The sequence below is a fragment of the Kockovaella imperatae genome, assembly GCF_002102565.1.
Source record: "Kockovaella imperatae strain NRRL Y-17943 chromosome Unknown BD324scaffold_9, whole genome shotgun sequence".
NCBI classification, from domain to species: Eukaryota; Fungi; Basidiomycota; class Tremellomycetes; order Tremellales; family Cuniculitremaceae; genus Kockovaella; species Kockovaella imperatae.
Window position 1 is genome coordinate 613259 of NW_019028949.1, and position 22288 is coordinate 635546.

General features: G+C 52.4%; 8 protein-coding genes across 8 annotated transcripts; 4 read left to right on the top strand and 4 right to left on the bottom strand.

The window, feature by feature from the left end:
- Positions 1-64: 64 nt before the first annotated feature.
- On the bottom strand, positions 65-2085 carry BD324DRAFT_657052 (hypothetical protein; the record flags this gene model as incomplete). The annotated part of the gene is made up of 9 exons (XM_022018855.1): positions 65-144; positions 192-303; positions 344-595; positions 645-993; positions 1032-1161; positions 1207-1543; positions 1583-1697; positions 1738-1838; positions 1888-2085. 9 exons carry the CDS (start codon positions 2083-2085, stop codon positions 65-67), a joined length of 1674 nt encoding a protein of 557 aa, XP_021870237.1.
- Positions 2086-2399: 314 nt separating this feature from the next.
- On the top strand, positions 2400-4784 carry BD324DRAFT_630206 (glycoside hydrolase family 1 protein). Its single transcript, XM_022016306.1, has 14 exons — positions 2400-2660; positions 2835-2947; positions 2994-3138; positions 3181-3237; positions 3274-3406; positions 3443-3565; positions 3604-3740; positions 3779-3955; positions 3993-4091; positions 4130-4214; positions 4256-4338; positions 4374-4456; positions 4496-4606; positions 4649-4784. The coding sequence occupies exons 1-14, from the start codon at positions 2582-2584 to the stop codon at positions 4673-4675; spliced, it is 1452 nt and encodes a 483-aa protein (XP_021870238.1). The 5' UTR covers positions 2400-2581; the 3' UTR covers positions 4676-4784.
- A 393-nt stretch (positions 4785-5177) lies between these two features.
- BD324DRAFT_630210 (putative sugar transporter) lies at positions 5178-7192 on the top strand. The gene is made up of 7 exons (XM_022016307.1): positions 5178-5421; positions 5484-5653; positions 5704-5768; positions 5807-5969; positions 6014-6679; positions 6718-6846; positions 6906-7192. The coding sequence occupies exons 1-7, from the start codon at positions 5273-5275 to the stop codon at positions 7133-7135; spliced, it is 1572 nt and encodes a 523-aa protein (XP_021870239.1). The 5' UTR covers positions 5178-5272; the 3' UTR covers positions 7136-7192.
- A 171-nt stretch (positions 7193-7363) lies between these two features.
- On the top strand, positions 7364-9837 carry BD324DRAFT_657055 (hypothetical protein). Its single transcript, XM_022018856.1, has 9 exons — positions 7364-7555; positions 7635-7654; positions 7721-7804; positions 7862-8220; positions 8256-8646; positions 8684-8996; positions 9032-9249; positions 9289-9349; positions 9386-9837. Exons 1-9 carry the CDS (start codon positions 7423-7425, stop codon positions 9823-9825), a joined length of 2019 nt encoding a protein of 672 aa, XP_021870240.1. The 5' UTR covers positions 7364-7422; the 3' UTR covers positions 9826-9837.
- On the bottom strand, positions 9838-12449 carry BD324DRAFT_630214 (Alpha/Beta hydrolase protein). The gene is made up of 5 exons (XM_022016308.1): positions 11998-12449; positions 11773-11948; positions 11352-11719; positions 11016-11312; positions 9838-10975 (listed from the first exon to the last, which is right to left on the bottom strand). The coding sequence occupies exons 1-5, from the start codon at positions 12295-12297 to the stop codon at positions 9915-9917; spliced, it is 2202 nt and encodes a 733-aa protein (XP_021870241.1). The 5' UTR covers positions 12298-12449; the 3' UTR covers positions 9838-9914.
- Positions 12450-12500: 51 nt separating this feature from the next.
- BD324DRAFT_630234 (hypothetical protein) lies at positions 12501-14770 on the bottom strand. Its single transcript, XM_022016309.1, has 18 exons — positions 14644-14770; positions 14597-14602; positions 14526-14546; positions 14318-14482; positions 14161-14277; positions 14006-14115; positions 13874-13964; positions 13798-13834; positions 13578-13749; positions 13520-13530; positions 13411-13481; positions 13347-13364; positions 13265-13297; positions 12919-13221; positions 12825-12877; positions 12727-12784; positions 12621-12689; positions 12501-12585 (listed from the first exon to the last, which is right to left on the bottom strand). Exons 1-18 carry the CDS (start codon positions 14697-14699, stop codon positions 12546-12548), a joined length of 1431 nt encoding a protein of 476 aa, XP_021870242.1. The 5' UTR covers positions 14700-14770; the 3' UTR covers positions 12501-12545.
- A 12-nt stretch (positions 14771-14782) lies between these two features.
- BD324DRAFT_524472 (NADPH-ferrihemo protein reductase) lies at positions 14783-17517 on the top strand. The gene is made up of 10 exons (XM_022012995.1): positions 14783-15050; positions 15099-15373; positions 15419-15787; positions 15827-15960; positions 16004-16179; positions 16229-16378; positions 16419-16527; positions 16565-16708; positions 16753-16963; positions 17005-17517. The coding sequence occupies exons 1-10, from the start codon at positions 14865-14867 to the stop codon at positions 17150-17152; spliced, it is 1902 nt and encodes a 633-aa protein (XP_021870243.1). The 5' UTR covers positions 14783-14864; the 3' UTR covers positions 17153-17517.
- Positions 17518-18133: 616 nt separating this feature from the next.
- BD324DRAFT_652018 (hypothetical protein) lies at positions 18134-22270 on the bottom strand (the record flags this gene model as incomplete). Its single annotated transcript, XM_022018425.1, has 1 exon — positions 18134-22270. The coding sequence occupies one exon, from the start codon at positions 22268-22270 to the stop codon at positions 18134-18136; it is 4137 nt and encodes a 1378-aa protein (XP_021870244.1).
- Between the last annotated feature and the right edge of the window lie 18 nt (positions 22271-22288).

A 22288-nucleotide genomic window follows, 5' to 3' on the forward strand; every position in this document is an offset into this window, starting at 1 on the left:
TTCAGATGTGCACCATTATATGCTCCTTTTTTGATTTCCCGCCCGATCTGAACATCGATATCGCCTAGCAGGTGTAGGTCAGGTCAAACTCCATTGTGGGCGTGCCCTTGAAGTCAGGGTCGACGTAGTAGGTGACAGGGTACACTGAGTCATGTCAGCAAAACAAGATGATAGATGATCATTCGACTCACTGCAGTTGCTTTGGATGGAGAAATCACAGTAATCACCGTAATCGACTGTTCCGTTCAGACCCTGGCTGGTTATGTTGACGGATAGGCAGGGGAGGTTGTCGAATCCGTGCATCTAACGGTCGTCAGAGAGTCTCACCGTAGAGTTCACTTACAATCTCCCCTGCGGCGTAGAATGGAGCGGGAATATCACCGATGAGGAACATGAACATGTCGGTCCCGGATTGAGTGGTGTTGGGATAGGACACGGTGATATGGTTGGCAGTCACCGTGTTGTTGTATGAGGTCGTTGTGTCGTACTGCTGGAAGAAGGAGACGAAAGGACGGCTGGCCATGCTTGTGTTCCCTGATTTCCAGTGCGCGATCATTGGCGTGAATTGACTGCCTCGAGAAACCTCTTCGGCGACCTAGATCGGTCAGTCCGTCGTCCCGATGAACAAAGACGACTCGACTCGCCTGCTGTCCACCCGCCATGACGTTCTCGTTGATCCAAGCGGTATTGACCCGGGTGGTATCATTGTGAAGAGAGACTCGAATGTAGCGAGTGAACTCTCTGTCTTCGGTGGGGTATTCCGTCAGTCGCGCGACGGTGGAAGCGTTGACATTGTCTCGGAGTGTCTGACCGACCAAAGCGAAAGCAACACCTTCGCGCAAATCGTACGTTGTAGATTCCATTCCAATAGGAGCGACGGGCGCGTTCTCGCGACCGATCAAGAGCCAGAAGAAGAGAGAGATGATCGAATCGTCGATGAGCATGTTTCGATGGTAGACTCGGTCATACGGTCCGACCATGTTCTTGAGGTTGCTGAGGTATCAGCAAAGTACAAACCCAGATCAACTCACTAGTTGTAGTGCTCGGCGATGTCGGCCCAAAGGTTTTGAAGGATATATTGGCCATATCCTGGAAGCTTGCTACCTGATGGAGCGTATCGAATCCAAGAGCAAAGTCCGAGAACATCGATACCATAGTATGCTTTCATCGTGTCTCAGTCAAACGAGTCCTCCGAGGTGCACTCACTCGGTACGTTGTATTCTCCAAGAGTGTTGTATCCATTTGCAGTGAACAAGTCGTAGATGTCTTGAGCGTACTGATTTCCAGCAGCTGTCAGGTTGGCGTCGTTAAGTCTGTCTCCGACCCATTCGACAACGATGGCTCGTCCAATGGCCGGGTTAGAGTACGCAGTGACCAGGTTGTCGCCATCGTACCCGACACGGGTCATGAGCATTCGAGCGGCCTTGTAAGTCGAGTTGACCATGGATTCGACAAGGGTAGGGGGGAGCATCTCTTCGAATTCGGACACGATTTGGACGAATTGCAAGCCGATGAAGAAAGCCCAGTTGGGGTCGTACGTGTTCTGTAGGTGTCAATTTGGATCCACTGTAAGGCGTCTCACGTAAATGGAAGCAGGGTAGGTCTGGTTGTTCGGAGCGGGGATATCGCTGGCCTGCTTATAATCCCAGTACCATGGTTGACCGATCCACTCGGCATTGTCGAATTGGACAGAGATACTACGTCGTGGTCAGTAGAATGTGGCACTGCTTCACTTACACATTCTCAATGGCCCAGATGGCGTTCTCCAGATCTCCCGTGGCATTACGATGCAGCAGTCCTGGAACGTACCAAGAAGTGAACCGGGAGCTGGTGTGACCCTGAGGCGAAGGTATCAGCTAACCCATCACATAGGCAATAAGTACCCACATTGTCGTCATCCGACTCAATCCATCCGGTCGAAGGCTCCCAGGACCAATCGCCAATCTGCATGGAGACGTCGAACATTGCCTGATCCCATTGATTCAGGCTCAATGCAGGAGATGGTGCTGGCCATCTCTTCGTGGGGATAGCTGTGGCACTCGTAAAGGTTGCCAGTAGAGCAAAGAGGGATATAGAACCGAGCATTGTGAAGGAGGAGGACGGTATCTGAGGGGAGCAGTGATTAGCGGCCTCTGGGAGCTATATATGCGGGAGACGGAGGTCCTCGGGACACTACCGGGCCAGAGAGTAGGTAGGCCCATCATCTTCACTGTGCTGCGCCCTAAATTTCTGAACATGAGCCAAGGGCAACCTAGGATTATACGCCACGGCAACTTGCGGGCCGCCTAAATCGCATTCCGATTATCGGGGGAAGGGTGGGGTAATGAAAATGAGGTTCCGGAGCTCCTACCGGTTCCGGGAGCTTGACCGGGTTCTCATCAAAACTATTTTCAAGATTTGTTGGGCTTGACGCTCTGTAAGCCCGCACCGTCAATGCTCCCGAATGTAGAGGCTGAATCGTGCTTGTGTGAGCTCGGAAAGGGACAAATGTGGATGATGTGATCTGTACCGGTCCAGCATCTTGCATGATTTATTCAGACAGGAGACCGTCTCCATCTTCGTCTCCTCATTAATATTCACCATGACTCGCTCAATGGAGGATCTGAACGGGCACGTCGGTCATCGCCTACCGGCGGATTTCATGTGGGGATACGCGACTGGTATGTGGGCGTTGAGGACCTGCCTCTAGTCTCTAGGCTTGTCGGCTCTGCTACTCGTCTTTGCTCTTTGTCCGGTCTCTTGGCCAGAAAACAGGCCCGTGACACAGCGCACAAGAAACTACTCCATCCTCCTCTTCACATCGGTCTCAGCCGAAAGCTGACATGCTACTCTAGCGGCCCAACAGATCGAAGGAGCGGTAGATGAGGATGGGCGTGGTGAATCCATCTGGGACAGATTTGCTTCGGCTCAATCCAGCAAGGTCCAGGACGGCTCCAATAGTAACGAGGTGAGCTGGTCTAGCTCTATATTGTATCGCTGAGCTATTTTCTCAGACCTGTGATTCGTATCATCGATACAAGGACGATGTCCGGATCTTGAAGCAATACAAGGCGAAGGGATACAGGTTCTCGTTGTCCTGGCCTAGGATCATACCGAAGGGTGGGAGAGATGATCCCGTAAACCCACTGGGGCTGCAGTGTGAGTTGTCAGACACGTCAAAACGTCTTCTGATACGTTCAGACTACAACAACCTCATCAATGAGCTCCTCGCTGAAGGCATTACACCCTACGTCACCTGTGAGCTGATTGCTGCAATCTGACTGACCCGGCAAGTGTACCATTGGGATTGCCCCCAAGCACTGGAAGACAGATACGGGGGTTGGAGAGACAAGGATGAAATCGTACAGGATTTTAGGAGATACGCTCAAGTCTGCTTTGAAGCATTTGGAGATCGTGTCAAGAACTGGTGCGTCCCCCATCCGTTTCCCAAACTGACGTCCAGGATCACCATCAACGAGCCATACGTCGTGACTATTCCCGGCTGGTTCAATGGTGACTGTGCACCTGGACGGAGCAGCAAGAGACCATTCAGTGCAGATGGAAATACAGAAACAGAACCTTGGATGTGAGTCTCCGTACCTCAATGTCCTCTGACCTCTGCAGCGTTGGGCACAACCTCATGCTGGCTCATGCTCATGCGTATCAACTGTACGATAAATACTACCGACCTCAACAGGGCGGGAAATTGAGTATCACCCTGAACGGCGATTGGGTTGAACCATGGTCAGACGACGAGTCATGTGAGTGAGGCTGACTCTGCAGCCGCTGACAGTCTCAGCACACCGAGCTGCCGAACGCAAGATGGCAGCAGCGATTGGGTGGTTCGCAGACCCAATATTCCTGGGACACGAATCGAAGATCATGCGTGAAATGCTTGGAGATCGCTTGCCGACATTCACTCCTGAAGAATGGTGTTTGGTGAAGGGCTCGAGCGACTTTTACGGATGCAACACTTGTGAGTTCATAGGTCATCGATACGTCTGACAGATTAGACACTACAAACTACATCAAATGTGGTGGAGATGATGTGTCGTTGGGCAATTCGGAGCTATTCTTCCAGAACTCTCGAGGAGAGAGCTTGGGAGACCCATGTAAGTCAGCGCTTGCTAAGCTCACCTAACGGACCCAGGCGCTTGCCCCTGGCTCGTTTCGTGTCCCTGGGGTTTCAGGAAGCACCTTGGGTATCTGTACAGACGGTACAAGAAGCCTATCTTGTACGTCATCTCGAAAACACAGGCAAAATTGACAAAATCAGAGTCACCGAAGCTGGCTTTGCGTGCAAGGATGAACATCTCATGACGAGGGAGGAGGCCTGCAATGACGTTGAGAGGACTGCATGTAGGTACTTCTCCGATCTCTCGCTCATGCTGCAGATCATATCAACTACCTGGACAATCTTCTCAAAGCCGTTATAGAAGACGGTGTAGATGTTCGCAGCTACTTTGGCTGGACCTTGGTAAGCACATGGATGTGGTGCCTGGCTCATCTTTGCTAGATGGACAATTGGGAATGGGCTGAGGGATACATCCCGCGATTCGGAGTTACCTATGTCGATTTCAAGACAAAGCAGAGGTATCCTAAAGACTCTGCAGGGGCCATCACAAGAGTGAGCAGAAGCAGGGGCGAGCTCAGTATGCTGAGCTTTTAGTGGTTCGACAAGCACCTTTCAGCCTAATGTGGCAGTGGTAGTGGCATTTCGCATTCTTGTCTGTACTCCTTATCCCGTGCTCTTTTGCATGCAGTGGTTCTAGCAGTGTCATCTCAGGCGACCGTTTGAGTCCCGTCTCTGTCATCCTCTGAATAGGGGAGCTCGGACGTCCTAGATCAAATCAGATTTCCGGCATGCATGCCTGAAAGGCTCCGGGCTTTCGGTAGATAAGCGGAACCGGTCCGGTCTCCTTTGAATCGATAACCAAAACGCGGGATAGTCCGAGTGAAGCTGAATGACAGCGCGGGGGCCTTAAACGCCATATCTGTGCCCCCGCTCGAACCTGTGGTTCAAAAAGATCGGATTGAGCCACACCCGGGCGTAGAATTCAAGGTACATGGTCCAAGTCCGATAATGGACGACGACGTACTACGATATTCATCCGGTTAAATGACCGGCGTCTCCCATTTGACTTGCCCCGCTTGAGCAGCCTATTTTCTTCTCGTCTTTTTCTTCGGCTGCCGTTAACTTTTGAACTAGGGGTCTCAAAATATATATGGAGAAATCGATTAGCCGCGCTCATCTTCACCTGCATCTCGTATCTCGTATTCTCACACCATCGTCATGCCTTCACGACTCGACGAGCTTCTCGCTGGTCGAAACACCGGCTATCTAGCCAATGCCGGGCTTGTCAAGCTGAATCTGATTCTCTTACTGGCTCAAGTCAGTTCATATGCGACTGGGTATGATGGATCTATGATGAATGGTCTTCAGTGAGTACCCCGTGGAGTGATACTTTTTGTCATTCGCCACCGCCGATAACTAACCTTTCCAGGTCATTAACGACATGGCAAGATTACTTTAATCACCCGACGGGATCCATCTTGGGATTCTTCAACTGTGTCCAGCCAATCGGTCAGATCGTCAGTTTTCCCGTGGAAGCTTGGTTCTGCGACAGATTTGGCCGAAAGATTGGGATGATCGTCGGCGCGGTCATCATTCTCAGTGAGTTGAAGCTAAGTCATGATGGAGCTTCTTGCTAACCCGCTGCCCAGTCGGTACCGCCCTTCAGGGAGCCGCAGTCAACATGGGCATGTTCGTTGCCGCTCGATTCATCATTGTGAGATCTTGGTCTCAGTCTGTGCTTATTCGGCTCAGGGATTTGGTCTCGGAATTAACATTACTGCCGCTCCAATTTACATTCTTGAGACTGCTTTCCCGACCCATCGAGGACCTCTGACCGCTGTCTACAACTCGTTATGGAACCTGGGATCCTTCGCTGCTGCTTGGATAACCTATGGTACATTCGCGATGGGAAACAGTGGGTCGCGATTCATTTAGCCTGCGCTGCGCTAATTCCGTCAGACTGGGCTTGGCGAATCCCCTCAATCATCCAAGGAGCAGCTTCCGTCTTCCAGATCCTGCTCGTCTGGTTCATTCCAGAATCACCTCGATGGCTGATCGAGCAGGACCGTGTTGCAGAGGCCACCGAAGTGCTCGTCACGTATCATGCGAACGGTGACCCCACAGACCCATTGGTCGAGCTCGAGGTCGCAGAGATCTACGAAGCTATCCGGCTCGATCGACTCATCGCTGAAAATACCTCTTTCTTGACTTTGGTCAAGACTTCTGCCAACCGATCCCGAACCGCCGTCATTGTTGCCATTGGATTCTTCTCCCAATGGTCTGGAAACGGATTAATTTCTTACTATTTGTCCCTGATCCTCACTTCTATCGGTTACGTCGACTCTAGACAACAACTCATGATCAACGGTATCCTGCAAGCTTTCAGTCTCGTCACATCTATCGGATTGGCCATGATCGTCAATATGTTCGCTCGACGAACCTTATGGCTCACGTCGACTATCGGATTGTTCATCTGCTTTGTGATCTGGACCGGATGCGAGGCAACTTATGACATCTCCAACGATGCCGGGAACCCCAACAAGGCTGCCGGAAAGACAGTCCTCGCTATCATCTTCATCTACAACTTTATTTTCAATATTGGTTGGACACCATTACAGGTTGTTTGTAAGTCCACCACACTCCGAGCATCGCTGAAACCACAGACTGCATCGAAATCCTCCCTCTCGCCATCCGGGCTCGAGGTCTTGCCATTTACAACATTTGTGTCTCTCTTGCTGGTTTCTTGAACCAATACCTGAATCCAGTCGGGCTGCAAAACATCGGCTGGAAATGTGAGTCATCATTGAATGTCTCGCACGGGATCATTGCCCTGACTCGTGATCTCTTTCAGACTACATTGTGTATGACGTTTGGATCCTGTTCGAAGTCATCGTCGTCTACTTTTTCTTCAAAGAGACCCGAAATATGTCTCTCGAGGAGACTGCAGTCATCTTCGATGGACAAGACATGGTCGAGGATATCTCAAGAAAGGGAGCTTTGGCCCTGGACGGCAATTACGAGCCCGAGGTCACCAGGAATGAGAAAACCGAGGGGCCGACTCAAACTGCAGAGCTGGTTTAAGGTCGTTGCTCTTGGTGTGTAGCATATGTTCGTTTCTATCGCATGCAAATCAGGGATGTTTTGAGATCGCAGTGACTGAGGAGCCATGTCGGGAATCGTACGACAGCAGGTGAACCAGCTGCCACTTTGAGCTTGGACCCACTTTTTTAAAGAGAAATAGTCACGGATAAGGCCTCGGCCGGAATCAAAAAGAATTCATGCTATGCCCCCCCCACATGGGGAACGACATCTATACTTAGTGCTGTCGTTGTATCGTCGTCGATCATTTATCCACTCACTGATTCACCATGTCATATGCTGACCCATCGACTGGCTCAGCCATGTCAAGTTCCTCAACAGCGCATAAACGGACCTTGTCTCAAGCAAGTCCAGACGATGAACACGCTCCAATCAAAGCTCAGAAATCTGCACGAGCATGCCGTGAGTTATCGCCATTTTCTCATCCGTGGAGTCTCTCCGCCCGCTTGTCCAAGTGTTCTGAGCTGACGGAACCGTGCAGTCAACTGTCGAAAGCAAAAGGTGTGTGCAGCCTCTACCGGGTGTGCAGCCTCTACCGGGAACCGCTCTGACCGCGACCGCCTTTAGATGAAATGCGATCTGGAGGGAGATCCGCCGTGCAAGCGATGTCTAAAAAGTAAGACACCATGCTTGTTCAAAGTTCGAGCGAATGTGAGCCGATAGATCTCCTGGTCCTTCTCTTGGCAAAGGCTCATCAGCTATATTTAGGGGATCGACGCCGGAGACTGGTTCATATCCGATCACAATGTCACTCAGGACGAAGAATTCAAGCAATCCGTCCTGACCAGATTACACATCATCGAGACGAAACTTGGTATCACCGCTCTCCCGTCCTCTCGATCGGTTGACCCCTCGGCGGGTATCAGAACCAAGCAGGAACCGGCCGTCTCCTCGTCCGTATCAAGTCCACGGCCATTTCATGGAGAGCACGGCGTCCACGATAATGAGAAGGACCGACCATTGCCGGACCTTTGGACCGCCCTTGGCATACTTATCTCGCATTGCTCGGAGGCCGATAAACGCCATCGGGGTTGGAACACCCCGATTGTAGAGGCTTTATGGCTATCGTGAGTGTGTCCCTTGGTTCACAGCTGAAACTTAGGTTCGCCGAGCACATGCCTGCCCTCCATTTCTCCACGCAGCGTATATTCAATGATCGCCCAACACCGCTACTGTTGGCGGCAGTCCTATTCGCCGCATCGATCCAGCATCCACTCGGTGAATACGCCGAATTATCTCCCTTCTACCATGCATCCGCTGCGAATGCCATCGCTCAACTGGCAGTGCCTTCCAAGGATCCGGGATTCGTGTACAGTGATGCGCAGGATTTACAGGACGCACTTGGCATCATCGTCATGGGACTTTTGAGCGAGGCTTGGGTCAATACGACGGGTATCTGGATCAGCATGGCGTATCAAATCGTCCTCAGCGGCGCTGCAAAGTGTGACAAGGCAAAGCTGAAGGAGTGGCGGGGCTTGTATGAGGGCCTGAGAGTGCGTTATCTGGAATCGCTAAGGCTGACTATAACAGGTGGTCGATATCGAACACGCTTCTCTAAATATGGCTTATCCCGTCCTGCCTCTGCTCTGTCCAATCCCCTCCCTGGAACACATCACACCAGAAGCGGATACGCCTCGGCAGGCTTGGACACATCTGACCACAATCATGCATGTTGGCCTATCCCACTTTTCAGGCCGTCACATCCGAACCATCATGGAGACTGTACTGGTGGACTCGACTCGTGTGCGACCGCCGGCGAGTCCGTCATCTTCCGATCTGCGATCAATAAAGGGCTGGGCGAATGAGCTCGATGCATGGCTAATGAAATATCACAAGCCTTCGAGTGAGCATTGCGTCGTCAGCATGGCTGACAAGCAGAATTCCAGCAACGAGGACCTAGTGAGGCCAATGTCATGCTCTTGCAATATCAATTGCACAAGCTTTTCGTCCTGTTCATCTATAATTCCGTAACGAATGGCGCCCGATCCGGAGACTCAAAGGCTTCCTCGGACGAGGATGATCTCTTGTCGGCAGCCAGAGCAGCGCTTCGTATCCAGCGGTTGGGAATGGCCGTATGGTCGAATTGGGACCTCGTCGTGAGTCGGCTTGTACGGCGGCAGTGCTCTGACCTCCAGCTTATCACGCTTGCGGCTTTCATCGTCATCGATCATTTCAAGATGTTGACTCAGCCAGAAGGTAAGAGCCCCATTTATCCAGCATGACTGATATTAGACCGCCTGCTTGTCCAAGGACACATCAATGCCCTTCAAGCTACTTCTCAGCCCAGACCGAATCTGCGAAGTACGCTGGCCAGCCGACTGGAATCACGGATGCAGCTGGAACTCACCACACCCCCTGTGGATTCCGGCTTTCAAAGTATGAATTTCAACGGTCTGCATCACAGTCCGACAGTCGCACTTCGCGAACCTCAGTTCATGCCTCAGACATCTGGCATGCCACACGGAGATGGTCTCTTCAGCCTTTCCGGACTCACTTCAGACTTTGACACGTGGTGGTCTGGTGAGATGAATGCCGGAGAAGGCCGTGGTGCTCCTTCGGATCATATGGATCCGAACAGTCATAATCCGTTTGAGATGGGGATGGGTACTTGGCCTCCGGCATTCCAACGAGTAATTGGAGGTTTACTGGACCCGAACGATCCTGGTCACTAGGTGTAGCAGATGTAGCTTAGTATAATTTTCATGCGCACTCATGCAACGTGACGCTCTTGGCCTAGAACACTACAACGAGTGAATAGCTGCTATTCCTCTTCGTCCTCATCCTCCCCCAGTACGCCCACACTTCGGACCTCTCCTCCAGGTGCATAGACAACGGTCTCGTTGGCAGCTCCTCCTTCTACATAACCCTCAACCAGACTAAAGATATCGCTGTGACTCTGACTGCGATGACGAGCGGTAGGCTGAGACGCAGAGGAAGGGGATCGGAGTCTTGGCCGTATTGATGGGGAGGGGGAGACGGGATTTGACGAATTCGAAGGCGTCGTAGAAGTTGACGGCGACGAGAGGTGGAGCGATCCAGCACCTTGTGTTCGTCTGCGAGGACGTAGCCGCCCCGGCCTGGGAGGAGAATTTGCAGGTGAGGAATTGGCCGAGGAGGTGATGGCCGCTGCGGTCAGTGCTCGCCGAAGCTGAGGCGCATGAGTGGTATGCAAGTGGGAGCTGGATGGATCAGGGATAGTCGGGAATAGAGGAGATCCGGTTGGTGTTGGTGATCCTGAACGAGATCCAGATGTTGGAAGGGAGTCGACGTCCACTGAAGGTTGGTCTGAGGTGGGTGCTCGAGCAACCAGATGCAACGAGTTGAAAGCGGATGAGCGACGTCTCTGCTCCTCCAGTCGAGGAGGAGGAGGCTGATTGAATCCATGCGATCGGCCAACACTTCTGTTGAGCGTACTGCTCTTTTCTCTGACTGTCCTAGAAACCGGACTGTCCGTTTCCCCGTCAACACCATCACCGACGTCCTTAGCAGCTTTACGAGATTTCTCGTCTTCGATACGCGGTAAGACCGTCCTCACCCACCGTCCAATACTGTTAATGGCGACTTTGGCAGCGGGTAAGAACGTGAACATTTGAAAGACATGGACCATATCTTCGTACAACTCATGCGTGACGTCGACGCCCGCTAGAGTCGCCTTGTGAGCCAGAAGCGTGATTTCATCACGCAGGACTTCAGAGTCTCCAGCTTGGATGAGCATTGGTGGAAGGTCATGGAGGTCCCCAAAGAGAGGCGAAGCATATGGATGAGTGAGATGATTGATCACACCCTTCTGGCCTAGATAGCAAAGTACGGGGTTCAGATGGTCTGCAGCTGTCAGTATCCCTCCAACTTGAAGCAGCCTCACCATCGCTCGTCGGACGCGGTACCACGTCCCAAGCCGAGCACTCGTCCCAGCTCCCGCAGCTCATCGTCAAATCGACCCAAGGGCTCATCAGGATCAAGCCAGATGGCATCTTGTACCCTTCATCCCGGAGATACATGCACAGAGCCAAACTCATGCCTCCGCCTGCCGAGTCTCCAGCAATGATGATATTTTCCGGTGGGATCGAGAGTGGAGGGGCGAGCAGGCGCAGATATCCATGCAGGACATCATGAAGTGGCAGCGGGAACACGTTCTCAGGAGCGAGGCGATAGGTGATGGCTTGTCTGTGAGTTGTACAAGGCGTGGGGTTTGACTCACCAAAAACTCTTGCATTGCAAGCTTTGCTCACGCCAATGGTGATCAGTCGATGAGTTGCCGCATTTCCGACATAGTATGCTCCCCCGTGAATGTAATAGATGACTCTCTCCGAAGGACTGCCCCGATCTCGACTCCCATACTCCGAACCATTGTCCATGTCCATACTCGCCGGAACTGGAGCAGTCGGCGTGTCGTCTGATTGCTGTCCACCTGCCAAAGGAGTAGAGCTGTTCGAGCGCTTCCCAGGCAGAGTTCCTCTTCCCATCTTTCTCGCCCTCTTCTCCGCTTTCAGACGTTTCCAGACGTCTGTTCCGACAACCCATTCTCCAGACAATTCTCGATTCCCACTCTCTATAGAGTCTAGCTCGCTATGTGCCGATAAACATCAGCATGGACCTTGAAAGAAGGGGATCGAACATGCCGGAGAAAACCCCTTGCAACATCAGGACCTGTGTGCCTAGGTACCAGAAATGTGATAGGTGTGACAACGGCATCTGCGGGTAAGGGAATGAGGAAGGACAAGGATATGAGCCTTCGAATGAGGACGATGTCCGCAAGACTGGTGTAGTCTGCGACATTTCGCATGAATGAAGTGATCTGCAACGATTGAGCACTGTCACCTTCTGCTCTCGTACAACAGACTTACAAATGTCATCCTGTAGCCCCAGCTTCGCCTCACTGGCCCCCTCAAAAAGTGCATGACCAGACTCCATATCACGTAGATCCCTTTTGCTATGGCGAATCTCACGAATGCTATCCATGTGGGGATGGTCCAAAATAAAGGATTCGATGCTGCCGGTGGGAGTCTCTGGGTCAATTTTGGATCGACTCGAGAGGATGCAGGTAGTGGTGAAGGAGATCGAAGGGGATGAGAAGTCGTATAATTCTGTAAGAGGTGCTTAAGGGGCTGTGGAGGCTCCCGTGGCCTTTGAAACGTTGAGTCCATAATGCCTCCTCAGTGCTGGGCTCTCGGCAACAGAAGCTTGTCACCTATCAGCAGAACGAACCCTTCTCCCCATGTCGTGAAGCGCGGACTCTGGCGCTGACAACCAATGCGTGCTAGACTGAATGAATACGTCCCCAAAGCCACGGGGAAAAGGAAACGATCAACAAAAAAAAAAAGAGAGTCGGGCTGTCGTCATCATTTGTGGCTACTGTGACATGAATGCATATGCGATGGGATTGCGACAGGCTTCATGACTCGTGCTTCTCACAGAATGACACCACAGCATACCTGCTGATTAGCATGATCACCGGCAGATCACTCACTTCCCGGATGTACGCCAATCTGGTGCCTCCTTGTTCAGTCGTTCGGCGACACCTTCTGGCAGTCCAGCGCTGAATGGGTCAGAGCAAGTAGGGCAAGCTCACTCACATCGTATCCGCCTTGTTGGTGCGCAAACTCAGCAGAGTGATCTTGCCTTTAAGGGGCCCTGGGTTACATCAGCAAGCAAATAGATGTGCGAGCCGCACCTAACGCCTCCTCAAAAGGCGTAGTCGTGGGCCACCAAGCATCTCCAACCAGTCTGATAAACGTAAGCGCCTCTGGAGCGAGCGACGCTCTCACTTTCTGTAGTTTAGATCGCCCTTAAACAGAACCAAGTCGCTCTTTTGGAGTTCTTCCAGCAGCTTCGGGGCGACTTTCGGGAGATCCTGATAAGAGTACTGAGTTGTCCAGAATCCTCCTATCTCTTCATTCTGCGCGTCCCCGAGGGGTGTATCCAGAGGGACTGAAAGTTTGAATTTGCCCGAAGATAAATGTGACTTCCATCTGGTAGCCAGGGTTTTTAGCTCTTCAGACTCGCCCTCCTTTGGAGGTTTGGAAGCTGAAGCGAAGAAAGAGACATCAAGAAGCGAGTCAATTGCCCATCTGAAGCGTGATTCAGCCATGCCCAGTGTAAGACCATGCTCACGTGAAGTCGTACGGTAGGACATCGGAGACAAACCTGAGCAGATCAATTTTTTTGATATTTTCGGATCTCGATGCAAACATACCAAGGGATAGCCTTCCCACTGCGTGCCCGTCAGCATTTTCATAATGCTGCGATGATCCGCTCACTGGAATACGACCTCCTTGACGAAGGGCGTACATGATATGAGAAAATCTGCCAGAATGAAGTCCGTGTAGAGCTTGCGGGGTCAGACACTCCGTCGCGAGGCCGTCTCACCTCGAATCCGGCTAAGAAGTTGTAAGAATAAGCTCTGGGGAAAAGAAGATCTACCCACCGTTGTCCATGACGATATCCAATCGTCCGTCTTTTACTGTCTTCAAGTATTCCCACACTTTCGGCAGGTCATTCCGGAGTATGTACTTGGCTTGCTCGGCCTGCGCAGCAGCACCAACAGCTTGCAGCTTTTGGAGGTCTTCATACTTCAGATCAACCAGTAATGAGAGGTCCTAGGGGAGTGTCAACTGTCGCCGGCGCAGGCTCCATCCCAGACTTACAGTGGCGTTCCCCCAGAGGTCCGCTTGGACCATTTCCCTGCGTGATGTCAGGGCCGGTCGTCATACGTCGACCCACAGGAACGCGATTTCCAAGGCCGAGCCCTCCCTCTCAAAGTCCTGGCTCAAGTCTGTCCGCCTCACAAGGGTATTCAGTGCTTTTGCTAAATCTGAGGGAATGGATCAGCAGACGTCCATTCACTCTACTCACGGATGATGGCGGCGGAGCTCGATTTGTACGTCTCTGCTTTGGAGGGGAAGAATGGGTCAAAGTCGCGCCAGTGTTTGGTTAGAGCAAAGAAGTTCCTCAGCCGTCGATAGCTGAAACAGATCAGCATGACCACCACAAGTCTCAAGTATATTTACAGGTAGCACTCGGCAAAGAGCCAATTGACGTGTGACCATCCTCGTTGATCCCCTGTGAACGTGGCCAGCTCTCGATTGTAACAGTCGACATTTCCCTGTCCGTCGTTCTCAATATCCCTGAGACGTAATCAGTTGGATCCAGCATGTAGGGTCCCACACTAGCTGTCCGTTCCGACCCATGTCATGTTTTAACGCGGAGATTTTGGATATGATTGCCTTGCCCTCTGTGAGCTTGTCCTGAGCTTCGGGACTGGATTGACTGTGCAGCTCATGATTGACGTTGGAAACGGTGTTGATGACTCCAGGAAGGATAGTTGGCCATCTAGAACGAATCAGCCCAATGTGAGGTCCAACGTGAAACGTACCGTTTGATCAACGTCACGTAGCTTGTTAAGGAGTCAGTAGAAAAGCGAAGGACTGCCGATTCAGAGCTCACGCGAAGCTGAGAGACGTCAGTCGAGAGCGCAAAGGAGACGAACGGACCTATGCTTGTCTTGTGGTGAGACTCTAGGATATGGACATTCGTATAGCTGCACCATGCCGCCTCCGGGTCAGAGGATCTTTCGAATATCAATAATATACCAAGACAAAGTCGGACATTGAAAGTCCGTAAATTGGTCGATCGGCCGAAATGACTACGGTCTCAACTTTTTATCAACACAACTCGAGACTTTGCACATGTACATCTATCAGCTGTGGAAGCTATGTCAGGCTTCGTAGAGTGCGATGCGGGCTCTAGCTCTGGAGATTCAGCCATCTCCCCTGAACATATTGTCGTGCTTTACGCTTCGGAGACTGGGAACTCGCAAGATATTGCAGAAAGAGTCGGGAGGGAATGTCGGCGACGAGGGGGCAAATGTGTCGTTGTCAGCATGGACATGTTTGACATAGCGAGTGGAACATTGTCTGATCAGGATCTAAGAGCTAACGGAATTCAGTCTGAGCTCCCTCATACCCCTCTACTTATCCTCATCACCTCAACACATGGACAAGGCGAGCCTCCACCAGCGATGAAACGATTATGGTCAGCTCTGATCCGATCGGTACTTCCTACGGACATTCTCGAGGACGTGAGGTTCGCAATCTACGGACTTGGCGATTCGTCGTATGAGAAGTTCTGCTATGCTGGGAAAATGCTTGCTCGGAGGATGCTGGGTCTAAGCGCACACTTGATAGGTCAGCCCGCCTGGGGAGACGAAAGAGCTCCGGATGGGTAGGTATCCGTTGGGTAATTCTCGATCACTAAAAGCTTTCGCAGCTTGGAAGAGACATTCTTGCCTTGGTTGGAGCAGACTATGGACCTGATGATTCCTCTCTTGCCAGCGGCCCTGAAAGACGTCGAGACCGCCCCGGGTACGGCTCTGCCCCCTCCTTTGTATTCGATCGAATTTGAGCAAGGGCACTTACCAGATATCACGGCGCTTGAGATCAACGGAGATGGCAATGAGAAGTGTGTCATCGAAGCTGCTCCTGTCAGGAGCATAGATAAGAACCGTGGCGAGACCTCCGAACTCTCGAAACCCGATGACTGGGGCTGGGCAACATTGAGCAAAAATCAACGAGTGACGAGCCGAGATTGGTGGCAGGACGTAAGGGAGATCGAGCTGGACATCGAGGACGACCGATTGTGGGTTGAGCAACGGAGAAAAGTCGCTGATATTCCTAGTCGAACATATGTTCCCGGCTCGATCTGTGGTCTTCAACCGAAGAATAGCGCGGAGGACGTGGAAACCTTTTTGGAAATGATAAACTTGACATCAGTAGCGGACGATGAGCTGAGAATACACTCAAATATCGAGGGTGAGTCCCATGCAACAAAACTGGTCTTGACTTGGCTGCTTAGATCAACCTGTCCCTGCCCATCTACCTCCCGCTGACTCGCCGACCACACTGCGTTCCCTTCTCTTGAACCATCTCGATCTGCGAGCATCACCACGGAAGAGCTTTTTCGAGTGGCTTAGGCGATTGACACCAGACGAGACGGAGCGAGAGCGCTTAGACGATTTCCTAGGCGATCCTGTGAGCTTACGACCCTAAAAGCATCATTCCCAATCTCACACTTGCACAGAACGAGATACACGATTATGCCACAAGGCCATCACGTACCATTTTGGAGACGCTTGCCGATTTTCGGTACACACGCATACCCCTGTCCCACATCCTCGAGATTCTGCCTCCGCTTAGACGTCGCCAATTCTCCATCGCTAGCTCGTCCTCTGTATGTGTTCTGGACCTGGAACGAGCTGATACCTTATCAGGCGCATCCGGGCAAAATTCAGCTCTTGATTGCACTGGTAGAGTACAAGACTAACCTCAAGATACCTCGCAAGGGTCTCTGCTCCTCCTGGCTCAAGGATCTGCGGACAGGTAAGTCGTTATGGGCGGGATGTCCTGACCAATGTAGGCTCAAAGATCGCTATTACTATCGACCCTCCCACCATGTTCCTCCCCTCCCATGATGACTACCTTGTGCTCGTAGGTCCAGGGACTGGCATAGCGCCCATGAGAGCGTTCGTCGAGGAGCGCATTCGTCAAGGAGCAGCAAAGAGTGGGTCAAAGTTGCCTCTCGTTCAGAGTCTGACCCGTTGGAAGGAACCATACTCTACTTTGGCTGTCGCTCTCGTTCCAATGACTTGTACTATTCTTCCGAGTGGACCCGGTATGAGACCTTGGGCTTCAAGCTCAGAGTAGCGGCATCGCGAGATCAAGACGAGAAGGTGTATGTGCAACATCTGATCAAGGAGGATCGAGCAACCATCAATCAATGGCTATACGACTGCAAAGGGTACATCTTCATCTCGGGGTGAGCGAAGATGCTCCGATTCATCTGCTGAGTACGACCAGTTCTTCCAATGCGATGCCTCGACAGGTACGAGAGGCCGTCAGCTGGTGTCTGAGCACGGATGGCGCCGGCAAGCTCTCGAGTGGCGAAGCCACAACATACGTCGAAGACATGTTTGAAGACGGTCACGGTATGGAGGAGAGTTGGTGATCTCGCGAATTCGACACCACACGAGGGCACGTTGAGAGTTCGTGCCGCGCGTCGCGGAGGTACTTGAGGAGCCCATGAAGGCAAATGACCGTTTTCATCTTCGATCAAAGGCTTGTTCATTCGTATCTCCGCTCGGCGATTCCACCATGGCTCATTCTCGCCCTTTAAATCCGGTCATTACCAGCGTCGGGATGCATTCCGACAGAGGAAGACCACGACTTGCGCCACGACCTGGGCAACGACTTGGTCCTTGAGGTAGGCCAGCGTCCTCAGTTTGACCGCGCCGCCCCAGCCTGATCTAAAGCCGGCAATTGTGTGATTGGATCAATGAAAAACTGGATCACTCGTTGTCTGGTCTGATCATGCCTCTTTCGTATATGGAGTCCAGATTTTCTAATCGGGCGGCATCGGGAATGGGCAGGAAGAAGGATGCGAGAAGCCCTTCAAGCTGAGGGAATGGACGGACACGTTTTTCCAGACAATGTACGTTGTCAGACTAACTTCCGCCGCACACTGTTGCCAAATGGTCGTGTTGAGACGCTGGACGTCTTTTTCCCGACTCATCTGAGCAAAACCCAGTTGGATGAGAGCTTCGAACCAAGAGGCGGAGTGTAAGGTGGCACGGGCGGATCAGGTCCATCAATACCTAGACATCTTATTTTTTATCGCCCGGAGGTGTCGAGCCAGGGCTTCAACCAATTCCACCAACCAAGACGCAGGAGCAGAGAGATGTCTTTGCATGTCATGCTCTTCCAAGAAACTATAATCTTCCCTTCATCCCCTTTTCTATGCCACTCTGACCTCCCTGTCTACTACGCTCTTTCGACTGAGAAGGACCACTTTCGGTCTTTTCTTTTGATAGAATACAACAAGGGACTGCCCTTCGGATCTTCCTGTATCTCTCTTTCTGCGTCTTTGACTGTCCCTTCCATGCCTCCTTCCAACTGAAAGTCTTACATTCGTGCCGCGCACCTCTTTCTTTCACCTCGCATGTCCGCCTCTACCTCCCCGATTGACTGAATTTCCAAAAGCCCAGGGCTCATATCGCGAAGAACGATATCCTCCTCGGGTCGACCCAGCTCCAGGTCCATTCCTGAGACTGTCATCTCGATCGTGATGGAACTCGTCTCGATCACGATCACGACCAAGACGGTTATCCCAATCTGAATCTTCAGGCCCAGGCCCAAGTGGCATGCTGCCCGCACCAAACCCACCGCCCCTGCCTCTCCCTCTTCCAGGATAGCCTCCGCGTCCTCTACCCCACATTCGGTTTTCCTCTGGTCCTCGATTGCTTATAGTAGCAGCGCCAGGAGACTTCCAAGTGCTCCTTGGACCTGTGGGTGGAGCTTGATTATGCGCCTTAGGTCCAGTGGGTGGCATTCGGGGTCCAGCGGGAGGTGTGTTTAATTGTTGACGATCGGCGAGGCCAGTCAACTCAGCAGCCAGTGGGATAGTGGGTTTGGGAGGAGTCATGCCGTATCGCGCAGACTCGTCTTGGGTCTGTTGACGCGGAACATATGTCGTCGAGACTGGGGGTCGAGAAGGCGTGTCTTCGGCCGAGACAACCCGCTGATCAGATGAAGAGACGGAAGGTTGACGTGGTACATAGGTCGAGTTCGGCGCCGCTGCTGGATGAGACTCTTCTGTCGAAACTGTCATGTTCTGTCGCGGAGTGTACGCCGAGTTCTGACGAGGAACAAAAGTACTAGGCGTGGACTGAGCCGGGAAGTAATCAGACCGGGCTGTCGGGGTGACACCTGGTGTGTAGCCCGTGACAGACTTTGGCGAATCGACCGGAGTAGAGACATTGAGATGATCGTACCCGTTAGTGAGAACAGTCGGCTTGGCAGCGGGAAGGAAGTCTGAGAAATTAAAAGGAGCTGGAGCCACAGCTCCCGGCTCCGCCTTGACATCCTCCACGGTCGATACAGTCTCCGTGTCATTCTTGCGCTCCGCAGTCTCCAGGACCGGCAACTCCTTGATCTCTTCAGTTGGCGTAGGCGGGACCGATATTTGACTCTCTTTACGGATCTTGTGACTTTTGAGATAATCAGATAAGGAAACCTTTTTTGGAGGCTCAGGGGTAGGTTCACGAGGTGGCGGTGTCGGTTCACGGGCGGGCGGAGGAGTCGGTTCCTTCGGTGCAACGGCGTCCTTCTCCATTCGTGCCTCTTCGGTCGGAACGAACTCCTCGGTTGCCACATCGGCAGGAGCATCAGTGATTTCCAGTGCTTCAGCCATCGGCGCGATCGTCTGTTCAGGCACTCGGGCAAGTTTGTCAGCCTCATCACTGAATAATGAGGAGGCAAGAGCGTCGGGTTTGATCTGGGATAAAGACTTGCGAGATGGCTTCTTCCGCAAAGGTACTTCGTCTTCTGATCCAGAGGAAGCGACGCGATTGACCTTCCGTCCACGGCGAGCTGGAGCTGGAGTTATGCGATTTTGGCCAGTACCCTCGCCTCTGGTGGGCTTCGCTTCATCCACCTTGGCGCCCTTTTTCGCTGCTTTTCGGCCGCTGACAGGCGTCTGTGATTTGACCGTCTTCTTCAAGGGGGATCGGGCTGTCGGAGCCTCGTCCTTTTGACGTCGAGACCGAGGAATGTCCAACTCATCATCCGAGAAATGACTTCTAGGTTCTGTGGCGGTCGTAGCGTCCGAGACGTCTCCATCGTCTGCCTCGTTCCCCCCCATTTCGTCAATCGGCTCCAGGAGATCAGAAGGACGAGAGGAAGCGACAGCTATCTCCGTGCCCGGGACAGAGGACAGTGAGGACGAGAATGGCACAGGGTCGACACCGTCTTTTTCGACCGTCATGTCCACTGCCATCTCCTCCGGTTCTTCCTCCTCCTCCTCGACTGGCTCAACCTCTTCAGTTTCCTCCTTCTCTGAGGATTGTGCATCCATCTCCATCTCCATGCTCGCGCTTTCATCGCCTGTCCTTGTGTCCGCATCAGAGGGCAAGACAGATCTCGATCTAGATCTCTCTCGCACGTTGATCTCTTCCCCGCGGATCGTGTGCCATCGCTTGCTGTTCTCCATGTCTATCTCATTTCTCCTCCAGCCTCGAACGGCTCCAATGAGTTCTCCAAAGTCCAGCTTGGCCTTTCCACGAACGATCTCGACCTTGGGTGACTGGTACGATGCGACCAAACGCATCTGGTGAACGGCACAGTGCGTCACCTTTCGGCAAGCACAGGCAGTGAATGTGCCAAACATGTGACTGAGGACGGAATCGTACTTATTGACCAAGTGCTGGAGGGTCGCATCGGATAGCGTGTGGTCGCCGTAGAGGGAGAGGAGGGACATGACGACGTGTTGTATGGAGTGCACCACATGCGCATCGTCCCATTCCCATCCGAGGATCAACTCTTCATTCTTGTCAATCGCACGACTGGCAAACAGGCCAAACTTCAGTCTAGGTTCACCCGTCTCCTTTCTCCACATGAGCGGCCGGAGCACAACGTTCGGATGACATCCGCTTCGAGTGAAACGTAGCTCGTTGCCGTATCCCCGCGCATCAATGATGAGATTCAAAGGTGGTCCAACCGATCGGACAAACGGCTTGGGTATTCCCAGACCAGCGTATTGGTTGATTGGATCCTTGCGATACGTCTCGCAGTCCACGATCGAGCCTCTGAACTCGCCTGCAAAGGCGCCAGATGCTATACGTTCATTGACAAAGACACCATAAACCGCGGGCCGGGTATAGACTCCGCCACCGACATCCTCTTCGGCGTAATTGAGAGGGAGAAACGAGTGATGATCCTTGATGGATTTGACGCTGACCGACGGCGCAAGAGAGTCAAGATCGGTACGTGACAAGAAGACGGGAGGGACAGGAGGCGCGAGGATATCGAAATCGGGTGTGAGGAAACCATGTTCTGGAGAAAGTCGACTTGCGCCGGTATTTGTAGGTGATGGTAATCCAGACGAGTCGACAATAGTCCGCTTGGAAACCGGAGCTTCCTCCAGATCCGCGTCGCGCCATTCCTCAAAGAACTCTGCCATGATCATTCTGGCTCGTTTGGTGAAGGCGATGTTGTTGGATATCGGAGTGTACTCCATCTTCCAAGGATCGCGAAAGTACTCGTGTTCCACCTCGACCGTGGCAATGTCTTTGAAGGGGAAAGAAGATACTCCAGGGCCGGATGATTCATTGGCATTCGCATTTGACTTTGATCGAGGTTTATTGGCAGAGGGTTTGCGTTTCGGCTTCGTACTTGGCGGACCCATCACGCCCGGGCTAGCAGCTTTGGCATCCTGAATTTCAGCATCCACAGTACTCTGTCGTGGACGTTTAGGCTTGTTGCGAGGTTTGGGCCTATCTTTCTGTTGTTGGAGTATCGTTTCAGAGACAGCTATCTCCACTTGCATCGAGAGACCTCGGTCTGGTTCTGCTCTCGCCAGTAGTTGCCGCTGCCTTGCAGCCGCTGCGTCGAATGGGCGGGGGACGCACAGTTCGCAGAAGTATGTCTCCGGAGCGGTGGCTTCGTCCAGGTATCCAAAACATGATCCATGTTCCCACGCACCACAGCCTTCACACTGTATGGTGAATCCATCGTCCTCGTCAAAGCCACAAATGCATCGGATCTGGGTATTATCCTCTCCCATCCAATGCGCTGGCCGCGGTGGATCGGTAGAGCGACGCTCAGACGAGTTTCTGTTGACAGGAGCACTACGTTTCCGTTTGGATTTGGCGGATTTAGGAGTCGGATCGGAGGATAAAGGCGTGGAAGTTGGGTTGAGTTCGGAATCAGGAGGGAGTATAGAATTCGGGATGGGTTGCACTCGAGGTGATGTGGAGTACTGCGGCTGTGGATCATCAGGAGGTGTATAAGGATAGATGGGTTCCGGGCCAGAAGTGACATCCTCCTTGATCTCCAATTCTTTCAGAGGTACAGCTGGAGATCTTTCATCCGCCACTGAGGAAATGCTCAGAAGCAGCTCTGCCGCTTCATCCGGTCTTCCACCACCTTCTCCTTTGTTCACAGACACGTCCGTCATGATGATTTCTGAGATCTCTGATCGAGGCGGAGGAGGTGGTGGCGGCGTGTATCGCGGCTTGGAGGATCCGGCCTCTGGCATGTCGTTTGACGCTGAAAACGCGAGATCAGACATGTTGTAGTGTGACTAAGG